This window comes from Podarcis vaucheri, assembly GCF_965113315.1.
Source record: "Podarcis vaucheri genome assembly, chromosome: 14".
Lineage (NCBI taxonomy): Eukaryota > Metazoa > Chordata > Lepidosauria > Squamata > Lacertidae > Podarcis > Podarcis vaucheri.
The window spans coordinates 22,046,191-22,063,713 of NC_138752.1; the positions used below are offsets into that span (position 1 = coordinate 22,046,191).

Consider the following 17,523-nt stretch of genomic DNA (forward strand, 5'->3'; position numbering starts at 1 on the left):
ACTATAGACAAAATTGAGCTAGTCGGGTCCATGGTTTGACTCTATATAAAGCAGATTCCTATATTCCAATGGAAGGGAAGTAGAAGTGGACACACCCAAAATTGTGAACAAAGGAAATACAGATAGGACCTTACTAGGGCTCAGGGCTCAGTTAACAGGCCATACACTGGCAGTTAACTAGCAGGCTACCACCAATATTTTGATCTCTCTCTGTCAAGACTGGGAAAAGCAAGGCATTTGTATCATAACCCTGGGGTGGGGGGGAGGTTATGATCCAGAATGAAAAACGCAACTTGTTTCAAAGTTTAAAGGAAACCAATTTACTTCTCAAGCAGCCACATTTGACATTGTGAGCGGAGACAAGGATATTATTTATTTATCCATCCTTCAAAGCCACTTGGAAGTGTGTTGGCTAGATTGTCTTGAAATCTCAGAAATTGAAGGAAACATTAACATTATTCACTTCAACAGGCAAAAATCAAGATGTCGGCAGTACAGAATACTTCCCCAGAAATGCAGAAGACGACATTCTACTCACCGGTGTAATGGCACCACAAACCCCCACAGGCTCATGTCGGGTGAAGCAGACAAAGTTTTCATCTGTAAAAGTTTTGAGAATGCAAGTCATCTCCCTATGATGGTTGTGATGTGAATGATCCCATGGGATCAAAGATCCAATGCAGCTGGGGAAAGCATTTTTTAATGCTAAAAAGCACACCCCCTTGGCTTTTTTGTCCTTGGAATTGCTGTTTACTACCCACAGCACCCATAAAACCAGTACAGTACTCCCAACCAGATTGGGACCCTACAGCTGTTTCCCCACCAAAATAAAGAAGGCTGGATTACTAAGCCTGGTTCATACGTCATGCTAAACCATGAGTTACTAAGCTATGGTTTATAGAACCATGGCTTACCGTTATATGTAAATCTGGTCCAGAGGCTTCACTATGGTTTGTTTACTGCCAACAATCACCAAGATGAATTATTGCTTATGAACCTTGGTTTGTTTTAACTATGGCTTGGTGTTACGTGTAAACCAAGCACCCTTCCTTAACCATGGTTTGTTCGCCCACTCCATCCCAGACCAGAATACAAAATCAGGAGGCAAGAGTAGTTGAAAAACCAATTTTTGATAAACAAGGCATGGGTTCTTTTTATAGTCTATAAGCACTATGTCTGCATGAACAAACTATGGCTTCTTAAACAGTAGCTTGATGTTATATGTGAACCAGCCCCTCGTTTATACCTCTCTCCTAAGCATATGAAAGGAAGATTGTAGCTGAAGGCCCAGCAACATGGCCAAACCACGGTTTGGCAGTCAGTAGCAGGCTTCAGGCAGCCTGTCTGAAGTGGATTTCTAATCCTGGTTTATAGGTAAATTATGGTTTCCTGTGAACCAGGGCAAAGAGGAAGGAATCTGAGAACTGTTCCTGCGAACCAAAGCCATATGCTAGCCATGGCTAACCTCACTACAGGTTACTTCTGTTTGCCAGACCTATGATGTTACATGTATACGACACAAGCTCCAACTTACCCACAGGTATAGTCTTCCCCTGAATTTTATCGGCCCAGCCAGCATAGTATCTAAGTGTTTTTATGCAGCCTTCAAGGTCAATGAAAAATGCTTGCAGAAATGGTTTCCCTGTGTCCATTGTTTCCAAGGTCTGGAATGAAACAAAGTGTCAATCCCCCACCCTATTTGCTATGGGGGTATATTGCTGGGGATGGCTGAACCTGTCCATTTTGGTTTATAATTCTTCCAATCATAAATTCAATCTACATTTCCACATCACTTTGCATATTTTTTTTCAAGTCCTCTGGAAATTCACCAGTATTTTAGTGCAAATTTCACCTAAAATATACACACGGTCATTTGTAAGCAATTTCCCCTAAAATGCAAAGCAATTTCCCCAATATAATGCATTTTTGTATACTATTTTCAGTAAGATGTGCATTTTCGTGCACACTTTAATATTTGCCTTTTCGTACACATTACTTGGCTGGAGAACTCCATCGCAAAATTCAGAGAACTGCAAATTTTGAAAGATGGCTGCGTTTCATTTCACATATTTTTTTGGAAAGTGTGAATTAAGCAGTTCCCCTTTCAATGTGAACTGAACTGAATTTCTTCCATTTCTCTGCATACTGCTATTGTCTAATCCTCATGAAGATTCCCCCCCCCTTCAGTGGAAGCAGTAGGTGACCAAAGTTGAAGGGTAGGCCCTAACATTAGACAGAGTTCACTTTGGGTGCCATGAATGTGCAGTAATCGGTAGTTATTGAATTTATTATTATTGTATTTTTTCTTTCCCAGAGAGAGACATTTGTAGTATTTTCTGTCTTGTATCATAATAACATAGGTAGTCTGGGTTACTATAAACCTTCACTTGGGGAGAGTGGAGAGGGGATCATTTACTCTTTTGCCTCAGCCCATAAAAAGGCCACACACTGATGCTGCTTTCAGGTAAGTGATATTTTAGAGGTTCTCAATAAAGCATCATTTAGTTCAGGGATGGGGAACCTGTGGCCCTCCAGACAACTCCAACTCCCAACTCCCAACTCCCACCAGCCACAGTCCTCATGGCCAATGGTCAGGGTGGATGGGAGTTAAAGTCGAACAACAAGAAGTTCCCCGTCCCGGTTCAGGTATATGTGTCTCCAATGATGGAAAAGCAATATTCTACAGCTCTGAGTTTGTGTATACATTAATAAGTTGGTTTCTACAGGCTGAAAAGGACAAAGGTTTCCACCACTCCCCCTCACTAATTCCACTCTCTCCTGAAACCTAGATTTTACTAACTGGTCTAAATGAGGGAAGGAAGTTACCTGAAAAGTTGTAATCTCATAAGTTGCCTAACCTTTGAAACAGAGCCAAGAACTCGGTAGCCAACCCACAAACTTTCAGAAGTTTCTGGAAGGCATCTCCCATCACCTCTGATTATTGGCTGGGAATGAGGAAGGTTGAGGTCCAACTATATGTAGGGGGCACATGTTGGCCACCCTTGGTATTGTAGAACCAATGGCTTATGCACTGCAGCATAAGTAGGCTCTTAATCTCCAGACCAGACATACTTCAGACATCACTTACCGCCAACACCACTCTGTCTCGCTCAATGAGGTCGGCCAGCTTGTTGAGGAGCCTTCCTCGGCTCACAGCATCCATTTGTCTCCACAAAGATCCTCTTTGGAAGGCTGCTTTTGCTGCCTCTACTGCTTTATCAACATCAGGCTACCACACAAAAGACCAAACACAAAATAAAAAGAACACACTTTTAGATGCTTCCATAGCCCAACGCCCTCCATATGTTTTTGACAACAATTCCCATTAACCACAGCCAGCACAGCTGTAGTGTCTGAAGCTGATGTGAGTTTATCGTATTTTTCGCTCTATAGGACGCACCTTTTCCCCTCCAAAAATTAAGGGGACATGTGTGTGTGTCCTATGGAGCGAATGCAGGCTCCTTGGCTTCAGCGATAGCAACGCGAAGCCTCCGAAGCACAGAGGGAGCGCTCCCTCCGTGCTCCGGAGGCTTCGCGTTGCTTTCGCTGAAGCCTGGAGAGCGAGAGGAGTCGGTGCGCACCAACCCCTCTCGCTCTCCAGGCTTCAGGGATAGCCGCCTGAAGCCTTCGGAGCGCAGCGCGAGTTCCCACTGCACTCCAGAGGCTTTGGGTTCCTTTTGCTGAAGCTGGGAGAGAGAGACTCTCCTGGCTTCAGCAGAGAGGGAGAGCTGCGCAGTGCCCCTTCAGCCAGGCGGGGCCCCTTCAGCCAAGCGGGGCTCCGTTTCTCCTGCCGCTTTGCTGAAAGGGCGCTGAGCGGAGAGGGTAATATTTTTTTTCTTGTTCTCCCCCTCTAAAACAAGGTGCATCCTATGGTCTGGTGCGTCCTATAGAGCGAAAAATACGGCAACTAGTCAAATGGGAGGAGGGGGAGCTTTGAAGGCAATCAAAAATCACTCAGGGGCAATATAGCCCAGAAGTTGTGGTTTAGCCACTCCTGGCCTAGAAGATAGTAGGGGTGCACCAGGCAAACCTATTCTGGAGTTTTCAAATACAGGCCAGTCAAATGGAAATGTCCACCCTATTTGTGAGTGGTGAAATTCATCAGAGGGATTTTGCCAAATATTCGTTTGAGAGAGAAAAAGAAAATTCTCTATGTGCACAATTTTTAGTTCACTCAATTCTGCACGCAGCTAGATGGCTAGCTCATACTAGCAGATGAGGAAAGCATTGGGTCCAGAGAGAACCAAGAGTGGGGCAGGGCAAACCCATTGAAGGCTTCTTCACCATCAACAATATTAAAATACATATTTGGTTGGCTATGTTCAAAGTCCTTCACTCTCTTCATGGGCAGAGAACTTTGGAAAGAGTTGTCAAATATCATTGGCAACACTGAAATCCTCCTGCAGTTTGTGGGAAAACCCTCAAAAAGGAAAATTTATCTGAAAATTTCTTCTAAATCATGTTCTTTTTCTTCCCTCAGTGGCTAGCTGAAGTATATTTCCACCCACTCAAAACAGTGAACATATGAAGGTATTGATTGGGTTGTCCAGCAAAATACACTTCCAACTCTCAAAGCATCATTCGCAGAATCACAGCAGGTGAACAATCCCTGCTCTGGCATGTGACTACATTTGGTTAAAAAGTTTGACCTTCATAGCTCCCAGAAGATTATTTGAATACCTCTGTGCGGCCCAAGATACTGCAGTGTCATTATTTACGGAAATGGAGACACTCGGTTGAAGTTCCTCAACGGAAAAGGTCAGGCCCACGTCAACTCTCAGTTACAAGACTACGAAGGAAGCCCAAAGCAAAAAACCGCACAGACAAGAAAACTCTATGGGTAGGGCAGACATTCCAGTCATAACCCACCCAGTGCTTAATCAGTGTTATGTTTCATGGATGTTGCAATACAGAGGCATAAACATGCAGCTAAAGTGTGGGGTTAGTGAATGGAGGACTAGATCCCTCACAGCTGTCACCAGGCACTGTTAAATGCCTGCTGAAAAACTTCTATTCCACCTGGTCTTTGCAGGAATGCGTCCTTCCACAATGGTTAATTGATGCCTGCTTTTACCTTTTTGTTGTTTTTATTGTATGCTTTTGTGTTTTTTATTGCTGTAAACTGCTTTGATTTTTCATGACACAGTGGAATACCAATATTTTTGTAAATATATAATATACAATAGAGTACATAAAATGCCACCAGACAACCAGCAAGCAAGTGGGGGGGTGTATCTCTCAAAGATGCTGTACAGATCCCTAATAAAAGTCACTTATTGAACAATGCAGGATGCACCATTATATAACTGTAGAGTTGGAAGGGACCCCAAGAGTCATCTAGTCCACCCCTGCAATGCAGGAGTCAAAGCTAAAGAAACACTGGCAGATGACCATCCAAACTCTGCTTAAAAACCTCCAGCGATGGAGAGTCCACCACCTTCCCAGATCGTCAATTATACTGTCAAACAACTCTTACTCCCAGAAAGTTCTTCCTAACGTTTTCTCGAAATTTCATTTCTTGCAATTTGAATCCATTGGTTTTGGCAGAAAACAAGCTTGCTCCATCTTCCATGAGACACCCCTTTAGATGTTTGAAGATGGATAGCCTATCGCCTCTAAATTTTCTTTTGTCCAGGCTAAATGTACCTAACTCCTTCAACCGTTTCTCAGAAGGCTTTATTTTGCAAACCCTTTATCGTCTTGGTCGTCCTCTGCACACATCCCAGCTTGCCAATATCCTTTCCAGAACTGGATACAGTATTCTAGCTGGGGCTTAATAATAATAATAATTTTATTTATATCCCACCCTCCCCAGCTGAAGCAGGGCTCAGAGCTGCTAACAATAAAAGTAACACAGCATTCTAAAATCAATTCATTCTAAATTCATTCTAAAATCAATTCAAATCATGCTTAACTAAGGCAGAATAGAACGCGAACTCTTGTTCCCTTGATCAGGACAAAATTCTGCTGCATTAGCTTGGGGGGGGGACTGCTCCTCATCATCCCTGTTGACTCATGTTAAGTTTGTGGTCTACTAAGACAGAGTTTGGATTTGGATCTGATATCCCGCTTTATCACTACCCTAAGGAGTCTCAAAGCGGCTAACATTCTCCTTTCCCTTCCTCCCCCACAACAAACACTCTGTGAGGTGAGTGGGGCTGAGAGACTTCAAAGAATTGTGACTAGCCCAAGGTCACCCAGCAGCTGCATGTGGAGGAGTGGAGATGCGAACCTGGTTCACTAGATTACAAGCCTATCGCTCTTAACCACTACACCACACTGGATCCTTTTCACATGTAAAACTGGTTTGGCTTTCTTGCACAGAAGTCTACTTCTGTTTAAAAAGCAAACAGATTTTCTGTGACAAGGAAAGCAATGGGAAACAGCAGGATAACAGTTGCTTGATGTGATGCAAAGTCTCCTTTCCCCACTTTAGGGCACAAACCAAGCCTATTTAATCTTTTATTTTGCCTGTCTGTAAATCTTCATTTTTATGTGAGATCACTCTCTCTTTCCATTAAACAAAATATGAACACAAGGGGAAGCTTTCTTCTCTCTCCTTTCCTTTTTTTGTCACTTTCCCCCTTTTTAATCAGATTTATGTGCAAGTTATGCAAAATGAGAGTCTATGTTGTTAACTTTGTTGGTAAAATGTATGTATAAAACCTCTGTATGCCAACTTGACATTAAAATAAAATGCATCTCTCTCCCTCTTCAAATAAATCAAAACAAATGATCAGCAACTGTTGTGTGCAAACAAATCAGGACAATACATAGCTACTCCACACTAACTGGTAGTCCCTTAAAAAAAAAAAAAAGCATGCCCAAAATGAGCTCAAGCCATTATGGAGTCTGCAGTGCAAAAAATGGCAGCCACTTATGTTAGTCACATAATAGGTAATTTAATGTATTTAATGATTAATGGTGCCCCTCCACATGCCTCTTGGGAGGGATGAAAGCCAGTTCTGGCTCTTCTTCCTTCCTTATGCCCTGCTCCATTTTGAAGATCTGGCAGCAGGAGAAACTCCTTTAAAGTGAACCCTATCCCTGTCACAGGAACTCTGCCATTTCAAGGGGAACCAAGTACAGGCAACTCCCCGTCTGCGCAAAGGTGGCATTCTGGGTCACCGCATGTTGGTGTGAAATTGCGTATAACTGGAACACCCGCTGAAAAAGCCTGCAAACACCCTGTTCCACCCCGTTCCCCGTTTTGTGATGTTTCCAGGTAACTTCTGGATTCCGCGCAATGTGCGTGCATATCAGACACACCTAAAACTGTTGCTGCCTGTAGAACAAGAAGTCACGAAGAAACACAAGCATGCCTTTTCTTATTTGTTTGCGCAAGCAAGCTGGAGTTTGGGCTGCCTAACCCAGGTTGAGACTCTTGAGAGTCCCATGGACTGCAAGAAGATCAAACCTCTCCATTCTTAAGGAAATCAGCCCTGAGTGCTCACTGGAAGGACAGACCCTGAAGCTGAGTCTCCAATATTTTGGCCACCTCATGAGAAGAGAAGACTCCCTGGAAAAGACCCGGATGTTGGGAAAGATGGAGGGCACAAGGAGAAGGGGACGACAGAGGACGAGATGGTGGGACAGTGTTCTCCAAGCTACTAGCATGAGATTGACCAAACTGCGGGAGGCAGTGGAAGACAGGAGTGCCTGGCATGCTCTGGTCCATGGGGTCACAAAGAGTTGGACATGACTAAACGACTAAGCAACAACAACAACAAACCCAGGTTGATCGCTCAATTGTGTTACCAAAATGCACAAAATGTAGCTATCAACAACCAAGTTCAAGGAAGGAAATCAAACAAACCTTGTCCCCCTCTTCGACGTCACAGATCTTCTCGGCCTTTGAAGGGCTAAAGGTAGGGAACTTCTTTCCACTCTTTGATTCATGCCATTCATTGTTAATAAATATCTAAAAGAGAGGAAAATAAAGATTTCTGCATCATGAGAAGAATAAGCTTTTCTCCCTAACATGCATGTTTTTCATGTGCAGGTTACGGTTGTTACGTTTTGTTTTGTTTCAATTTTTTTTTTTAAATCAAGGAGCATTTTATCGTGCTGCTGCCTCTTGCAGTCTTGATACCGGCTCACAGTTGCAGTGTAAGACTGCACTCCTCTGCTTGCTTACTAGGCAGTTACCCTCCAAGTCAATATGTACGACCTTCATAGGACAGGACCTTTGCACCACAAGGGACCAAAACATTCAGCTTCCAGGTACAAATCTCCATGTTGCAATGGGAAATTGTACAAGTATGGACATTTTCAGCTCATGTGGCAGATACACACCCAATACAGTCCAGATGGAGATGTTGACCCAGTTCACATGTAACACGAAGTCAAACCACAGTTTACTGTAAATCTGAGTGTGTGGGTGCCTAGAGACGAGATTGAAGCTGCTTTGCGGCAGGAATAATGCCTGAGAAGCATTAAAAAAGCCGTGATCTCCTCGCGGGGAGTATAAAGGCTCACGTGTTCATTTCAAACCATGGTTTGGCTTTGCGCTACATTATAACTGAGCCGACAAGTCCCACTAACATCTAACATCTGCACATTTTACCATAAAAAGACTCATCAAATACTGAATATTCATCTAACATGTCATCCTAAAGAATCTTTGCTGCCTAGTCAAACAGATCACACCCCTGTTGGCATTATGTTCACAGGCATTGCTTTGGATATACAGTGGTACCTCGGGTTACATACACTTCAGGTTACAGACGCTTCAGGTTACAGACTCCGCTAACCCAGAAATAGTACCTTGGGTTAAGAACTTTGCTTCAGGATGAGAACAGAAATTGTGCTCCGGCAGCGCAGCAGCAGCAGCAGCAAGAGGCCCCATTAGCTAAAGTGGTGCTTCAGGTTAAGTACAGTTTCAGGTTAAGAACGGACCTCTGGAACGAATTAAGTACTTAACCCAAGGTACCACTGTACCCGTCAAACTTAAAGTGCTACCTTTTGGTCAACTGCAAAAGCCAGTGAACATTCCATTTTAGATTGATTCATTTGATCTTGATATCCGTCTTACCTTTAAAGTCAAGCTCTCTGCCTGGATAACTCAGCTGGTTAGAGCGTGGTACTTATTATGCCAAGGTTGCAGGTTTGATCCCCATAATGGGAAAGCTGCATATCCCTGCATTGAAGGGGGTTGGACTAGATGATCCTCAGGGTCCCTTCTAACACTACAATTCTATGATTACCACAAACTGATCTGGACAAGGTTTCTTAACCAGAAGGCAGGAGCTGCTGTGGGACTGGAATATGTTCTGCACTTAAGACAACCAGCTTACCAAGAATCAGCCTATACACAGTGAGGGGGCTGGGAATCCTGTTCCCCACATCTGGTGTTGACCCAGTTGTGCTTCCCAGCTTGTTAAGGATGTCACACTAAGTGTTATTTTGTTATAGCATATGGGTAAGTGAACTGGCGCTGTGGTGTTAATCACTGAGCCTTGGGCCTGCCGATCAGAAGGTCAGCGGTTTGAATCCCCGTGACGGGGTGAGCTCCCGTTGTTCAGTCCCAGCTCCTGCCAACCTAGCAGTTCGAAAGCATGTCAAAGTGCAAGTAGTTAAATAGGTACCACTCCAGTGGGAAGGTAAACGGGAAGGTAAACATTTCCATGCGCTGCTCTGGTTTCACCAGATGCGGCTTAGTCATGCTGGCCACCTGACCCAGAAAAACTGTCTGCATACAAACGTCGGCTCCCTCGGCCAGTAAAGCGAGATGAGCGCCGCAATCCCAGAGTCGTTCGCAATTGGACTTAACTATCAGGGGTCCTTTACCTTTTTTTAAAAAGTGAACTGTAAAGATGAGAGTGGTTGGCATGGAAGGGATGTTCCAATCTTAAAGTTCAACATCAGTTTGCTATTATTTTTCAAAGAACTCATTGAAATTGATCAGCACTTTAGTGCTAATTTCTCCCTATAGTCATATTTTTGCAAAACTCTTTCCACAAACACAGAGCAGCTACTCAATTAGAGAAATCGACTAATCATATTGACTGGACAGTCCTTATATATGCCTACCTACAAGCAAGTCCATTGAGTTCAATGGGACTTAGTCTCAGGTGCATGGGATTGCAACCTAAAAGCATATGGGTAAAGCAATGTAAAGCCCTTAGTGGTTTTGACAATTAAGTGGCATTCACATTTTATTAAACAAAATAAAAATTAAGTGCCGTGCCCAATTTGTTGGGGCCTCTTTTTATTCAAATATTTTATTAAAAATAAAATTAACCCTGTGAGGAGCCTCTGCAATGTAAATTACTCTGCAACTGCACTATATCTGCACAATTCACACAGGAGTCTGATAAGAGTGCTTCTAGGATATTGTTTACTACTATGCAAGTGCTGTCCCAACATTTCAGCCGCTTCCCATTTAGTTTTCTTTTCTACAAAAATGCTAGTGGCAATAAAATATCCTAATAAATCCCACTTTTTGTCACTGGGCTGTTGTTGCTTTTGGTTTGCCAATGTTAACTTATAGGATTTTTAAAAAAAGTTCCTTCCCCCTTCCCTGCCCGCCAACAAAAACTGATCTAGGGAAACAGACTTAAGCACCCTTCTTTCTTCTGACACAACACACATGGCTTTGTTTTGGGACATTTTTCTACCACAAGATATGCTGGAATTTAGCTTGAGGTAGAAAAATGATCCCCAAAAACCATTTGTGTTATGTTTTCAGAGGCCTGGGCTTTGATCTAACAAACCAATTAATTGGTTAAACAGCCCTTGCAGAAATGCTTTAGCTGGGCAACTGTAAAAACATTTGTGTTAAAAAGCAATTCAGAGGGGATGACTGTCAAATTAATTTTTTTAAAGATCAGCATAAAACAGCAATATACCAGCGACCCAGTTTTTAATGAAAGCTTATTTGCAATCACACGGATGTTTTTACAGTTGTTCGGGGATGGGGCTACCCATAATGTGATGAGCTACTACAGTATTGCATCGCACAGAGTCCATTTCTCAGCACCTGTTGATATTCTCTTCTGCTTTCTTTTAACTATTGGTTCTGAACTGCAATTCCTCCTTTGCCCAAAGTTGTTTAAGCCACAAATATTTTAGAAGAACCTCTTTGAAAACCTATCCAAACAAATATGTATCAACTCAATGAACTGAAATGTCTGTTCACACAATTCCACGTCAGGGCTAGCACTAACACAAAGCAGGGTGACGAGGCCTTTCCTTAAAAGGTGACAAAAATCACGTTTTTCCTGAAGTAGCTGCAGCATCAATTTTAGGACTGGAGTGTGTGTTAGTAGAACAGATCCAAGACCAGAACCAGATACTTGCAGAGATGCCTTAAATTCACTTTGCAGTAACAAAACACACCGCTTTGAAGGGTGAGGTCACTATCCTAGCCTCAGTTGTCAGGAATCGCCATTGGCCTTGATGGAATTTGTACTTCAGAAAGCCTGGATAGGCTCAGGTACCATGTCTTTAAACACTTGAAAGAATTAAGCATCTTAAGCACATTTGCTCCTGATTTCTATAACCCTATAAAATGTTCATTAGATATCTACTATCTATTAAAAAAATGAAATAATGGATGAAACATCCCTTAAAATTTCATGCAAGCTTCCTGAATTCCTCTTCTTTATTGGAGACAAACCTTTTCCCCTGAAAATCAGCTGCTGATTGTTATCTAGACTCTAGAAAACAACTTTGCCCAACTCATTCCTATTTACACTTACTTTCTTCCACATTTTCTACATACTCAACTAGAGCCAGGGCTTTTTCGGTTGTGGCTCCGATCTGGTGGAACACTCTGTCACAAGAGACTAGGGCCCTGCGGGACTTGACATCTTTCCGCAGGGCCTGCAAGACAGAGCTGTTCCATCAGGCCTTTGGCTCTGGGCCAATGGTTGCCAGTGGCTTGATTTGAATTAATTTTATAATGAATGATTTTAGAGTGTTGTGTTGTGTTGTGTTGTACTTTTGTACTGTTTTATTGTTGTTAGCCGCCCTGAGCCTGGCTTCGGCTGGGGAGGGCGGGATAAAAATAAAATTTATTTTATTATTGTTACTTGGATTTAACACAGACGTGTTTTCTAAATACGTAAGACCACCACAATAATACTTGCAAGGAAACAGTTTTGGGATTGACTCATTCAGAGGTATACATGAACAGTATGGAATGGTTTTGGGGAGCTGTAACTGATCATCATGATCTGACAGTCTTGTGCTTATAAACTGATTGGGGGCACCCACTATGGTTGGGCTCCAATTCCCATCAACCCCAGAAGGCATAAGCAATAGTCAGGCATGATGGGAATCACAAACCCTCCAAGTGTCCCTTTCCCCCCATTAGAGAAATGTTAGAAGGTATGGTAGTATGTCTCTATTTTAATTGGAGGGTATAGAGTTATGTGAGCCCCAAGCCAAGAAGATAAGTAACTATACAACCTTTAGAAGACATCCGAAGGCAGTCCAGTATAGGGAAGTATTTCTTAATGCATAATGATTTCTTAGGTTTTTATATACAGTGGTACCTCGGGTTAAGAACTTAATTCGTTCCAGAGGTCCGTTCTTAACCTGAAACTGTTCTTAACCTGAAGCACCGACTTTAGCTAATAGGGCCTCCTGCTGCTGCCGTGCCGCCAGAGCACGATTTCTGTTCTCATCCTGAAGCAAAGTTCTTAACCCAAGGTACTATTTTTGGGTTAGCGGAGTCTAACCTGAAGCATATGTAATCCGAGGTACCACTGTATGCTGGAAGCCACCTCGACTGGGCAACACAGTCAGATGGGTGGGATATAAATAAAAAAATTACTATCATCATCATACAACATAAAATGTTGTATTTTAATCTTGTTTTTAAAGCTGTATTTCAATCAATTGTTTTTATATTCGGTGTTAGCCGCCCTGAGACCGGTCTTGGCTGGGGAGGACGGGATATAAATAAAATTTATTATTATTATCAGCATCATCAGGGAATAGGATGCCCCTATTTTCACTGGAGAAATGTTGGAGGGTATGGAATCATATGCTTCTTCCAAATAATGTGTATGATTCATCTATTCTGTTTGATTTTTGAGATGGTCAACATCTGCTGTTTTCCACATTTTGGGACGGATACCCAAAATGTCAGTGTTTTTAAAATTTATGTATATATCTATACGCCTATACATTAAGGAGAATGTGTACAAGCAGGCCTCCTTAAAGACAGATATATGCACACAACATCTACTCATACCTGTCTCCTCACCAAGATCCTATGTTAGGCAAGAGAAGTTCTTTTCATTATGGCCACAGTAGGGATGTCAGACAAACTCCACTGAGTTCACATTTAAAGACAAACCTTCCCAATTTCTACATTCTGATAGGAAAAAATACACAATCTATGACTCTGTGAAATGCAGCTATCTTTTGGAACAAGCGCTTCTCTGAACTTTGCCCGGCTGTTCTCCAGCCACGTAATGTGTACAAAAATGCACACGTTAGTGAAAATCACATAGAAAAACGTATTAAGGAGCATTGTTTTACAAAACTGTGCACCATTTTTCAAAACTGCATACAAACGTGAATAGCAGAAATTTGCACTAAAACGCTGGTGAATTTTCGTGAGGGCTCTCCAAGAAGAAAATTCGCAAATGGCTGTGAAATGTAGAGAACTGAACCTCAGAAACGGAAAGTGACATTCTCTCAATCCCTAGCAAGCAGTTTAACATTTTCCTGGAAATAAGGCCATTGTTCACATCTTATGTGGCTGATGCGTTTTGCAATGCACATCTTATAGGATCCAACACAAGTTGTGAGAGGCACAAACTCTCCAGGTTTGAAAGCAAGACCCAAAGGCTTTAATAAAGTGATCTAGGCTGCAATCCTAGCAAAACATTTTGTTTTTGAACACAGAGCAAATGGTACCTCTAAGCAAGGTATATAGTGTGGGAATTTTCCAGAGTCACTCAGAGGAGGATGAAGATGATGTGGAAGAAGCAGGGTGTATTCACGAGGCTCTAAGCCCAGTCACATTATTTTGGCACTTGAAGCTAAAAATCCCCCAAGCTCCTCTCCCCATTCCCCAGAAGTTAAAAAAAGCCAACCCAATCTGAATCATAAAAAATTTAAATGACTCAACAATTTACTATACTTTCATGACACCCTAATTCAGTTGCCTGAGTTAGCTGCCTAATTTTACCTAATGGTAGGGCTGGCTGTGACCGACTGCATTACTTGCCATGAGAATGTGCTAATAATATGGCAGAGGTCTTCTATTAAGGAGTCCTAAAAGGCCTGAGACCCCCCAACTCATTCCATCAAGTCCGATATAACGGATCTGAAACGTGGTGGGTTCTGGCTTTCTTTTTGTTCCAATGTATAACCACTGAGTGGTTATACTTCAAGAAAAGGAATTGGCTCCTCTCGATATGAATCACAGAACCTGAAGTTAACAGTGGTCAGTTACTACAGCCCAGATCAATTCCGCTAGCTGAAAGTCCTTACTAAAGGCTGCAGTGTGTGGATATTGCAACTGAAAGTGATTAGTTCATCAATAGAGGCCAGACAGCTAATTGGGTTTTTAAAAAGTATTTTAAGTGGTAAAAGTCTACAGCTTGCTTAGCATAACAGTTAAATCCATTTTCAAATAACACACTCCTTCCTACAAGCATATGTGCAAAAGACTCTAAACTTTCTTGATCAATTTCCCTGTTTTATGACTAATTCACTTTATTTTTGTATAGGCTGAAGTATACATGTTCCATTTATTATCGTGCATTCTTTCATTTTCAAATAAGTGAGATTATACAAGTGCCTGTAGTTGCACATGCTGCCTAACATTGCACTGAAAGAAATACACACAGCGATTTTCAGCAGAAGATTCACAGCAACCTTGCACTTTAAACATCACCTTTATGTTGTTTTTCTTAATTAGGGATAGGCTCAATTTCAGGTATTATTTTCTGTTGGGACCTCAGATTTAGACTCTACTTTGGGACGAGATCTTCAGACAAATACGTCAAGGAGAAGGAATAAGTATAAATTTCAACAAGGCAATATTGCAACAGAATTTTAATTATGCCTCCAATTTCCATGTCTTTTTTTCTTTAAACTGACATTCTATACAATTTAAGACCTGGAAATGTTACCAAATAAACTCTTCTAACGCTTTCTTTGGGTTCTATTTTTGCTGGGGCAGTGTCCTGCTGTCAATCTAAGTTGTAACTGGTAGATGCAGTTTTCATTTTAGTGGCCAAATACAGCAGGATATTTGCATAAATGCAAAAACCTGGCACAGACTAAAATACCAGCAATCTAGATCATATGCTGAATATTATTCTTATTTTAAAAGTGAGTAATACTACAGCTACGCAATTCACTACCGGAAAGCGCTCAACTTTGCAGTCCCAGCTGTTCAATTGAGTCCTGAACAGGAACAGGAATAGGCTATAGTGAATGATGGACTGGCTCATTATTATTTTAAATAATTACTTACATGAAATACGATTCATTCTGCTTCCAACATGGCTACAGGGCCAATCACTCCAAGCATGCCTCTTGAAGAAAATGTAAAAAGCAGGGTAGCATTTTGCTTCTACTAATTCCTAGCCAATATTAACGCCTGGAAATTATACTATTTTGAGATGCTTCACTTTCATTCATTCTCACACCGGCAGACTCTGTGGGCTAATGCCACTATCGTTCACATACTGAACAGAAGGTATGAAATAATACCATGTGCAATGGAGTGGTACCCCAATTGAAATCACACTTCAATAGTTTGTGTTAAACAAGCCATTAATTCCACATCTTCAGCCTCCCTCGACATTTGCAATAAGGGTATAACACTGACCTACCTTGCAGGGGAGGTTTAAGGATTAGCCGAACACTATTAGAAATGCAGCAATATTATGGTACCAAGGTACAGGAAGAACATGGATCTAGTCATGTCCGTAAAATACATTAATGGAGATCCAAGAGAACTTGAATAACTTTTAGACATGCAAACCTAGTTCCACTATGAGCCCCCCCCCCCCCCGGGTACAAAACTTTCCAATGACTGCAGACGTCCTTTCCTATGAAGGTGAGGTCAACTTCCACCAGGAGCAGGGCCTTTTCTGCAGCAGCCCCAGACTTGTGGAACATAATATACATGGCCTCATCTCTGCTAGCTTTCCAAATATGGCCATAACCTTTGGAAAGTTAACTGCTCTCTTCTCTGGCTATGGATTTCATTATTGCGATGTTTCTGTTTGTTGTTTATTCAGCTGGTATGTCCTCTGCTTCAAGCGTTCAGGCTATGAGTGATGTGGCTTGTACAGCCAAAACAGTTTTATCCACGCACAAGAGGGCATTGGCAGGCTCAGGGGGACCCCAGGGTTTAACAAAAGAACGTTTGGGAAGAAAAAAAATTCCCCAGGAAGCAGGGGAACTGCCCAAGATTGCCCAATGAGGACAGAATGTTCAGTGGCCATGTAAAGTTTGTGCATGTCTTATTGTGTTGTTTGGTTTGTGAGCTCCTTTCAATATTAATTATGAAAAAGCAGCACATGAATACTTTTAAACAAGAAAAGATATCCTAACTCAGCCACAAAGTTACTGAGGGCAAATCTTCCAAGTGCCCAGGCTTCAGTTTTCCCTGCTGTAAAATGAGCACAGTGGCAAGGTCATCTCACATAGCTTTTGCTGCTCACAGCATGCTTGAGATGCACTATATTTATTTAAAAACAAACTCAAATTCTCTCTCTCTCTCTCTCTCTCTCTCTCACACACACACACACACACACACACACACACACTTCTTGGAAATTGCAACCCAACCATTTTTCTGTCAGCTTTTCTTCATTTCCCCCTGTAAGATGCAGTGCCATCTGCGTTTTGTGGCTTTTATCCTGGAGCAACTTTTAGGTGTGCATTCTTCTCTAGTCTACTCCTTTGAGCAGGTTTTGTGGGGTCGGGAAGAGAGAGATTGACCTCCTAAGGACTAGAGACTTTATTTCACTTTAAAATCCCTCTAGTTCCTCCCACCAGGGAGAGAAAAGTAGACATAGAAGAAGATAATCACACAGAGGAGGCATGAAAAGAGAAACCTACCGCTGCCCCCTTACCTTGGTGTACTTGACCTCCAAGTTCCTAATAGGATGAGGAAGCGGAGGGGTCGCTTTCTTCTCCGGCTGCCCATTTTCTACGGCCCCATTGATTGCGGCCATCTCGCAGGATGCCTTGGTGCGGGTAGTCTCCCTCTTCCTTGCAGCCGACGGAGTCCTCCTCGGCAGGGTGACAGGCAGCCGAGCTCGCGCAAGCCTTTCCCAGGGCTTGCCTTTATGAATTCTCAGCCTCCAGCGGGAGTCCCGGGCCGAGGGCTCCCATTGGCTGCGCGGCTCTAAGCCACGCCCCGCTGCTGGTCCATGCAGCCGCTCGGAGGCTGCAATTGACAGGCAGCAGGTAAGGAAGGAAGGAAGGAAGAAGAAAGGAAGGAAGAGAAGGCGCGGGGGCAAGGCGCGGGACCCAAGCAGGTGCGGAAGATCAGCTCCAGCTTCTTCAGCAGAAAGGGGTGTGTTTGTATATATGCAC

At 42.5% G+C, this 17,523-nt stretch overlaps 1 protein-coding gene across 1 annotated transcript in view; it reads right to left on the minus strand.

The window, feature by feature from the left end:
- The window catches only part of ALDH1A3 (aldehyde dehydrogenase 1 family member A3), a 29,629-nt gene extending 12,383 nt beyond the window's left edge, over positions 1-17,246 (minus strand). The window contains exons 1-5 of the mRNA XM_082198581.1: positions 17,058-17,246; positions 7,817-7,921; positions 3,089-3,229; positions 1,535-1,664; positions 539-600 (exon numbers count right to left, since the gene is read on the minus strand). Coding sequence (XP_082054707.1) covers positions 539-600; positions 1,535-1,664; positions 3,089-3,229; positions 7,817-7,921; positions 17,058-17,159 — 540 coding nt within the window. The 5' untranslated portion in view covers positions 17,160-17,246. The remainder of the gene's footprint in view (positions 1-538; positions 601-1,534; positions 1,665-3,088; positions 3,230-7,816; positions 7,922-17,057) is intronic.
- Between the last annotated feature and the right edge of the window lie 277 nt (positions 17,247-17,523).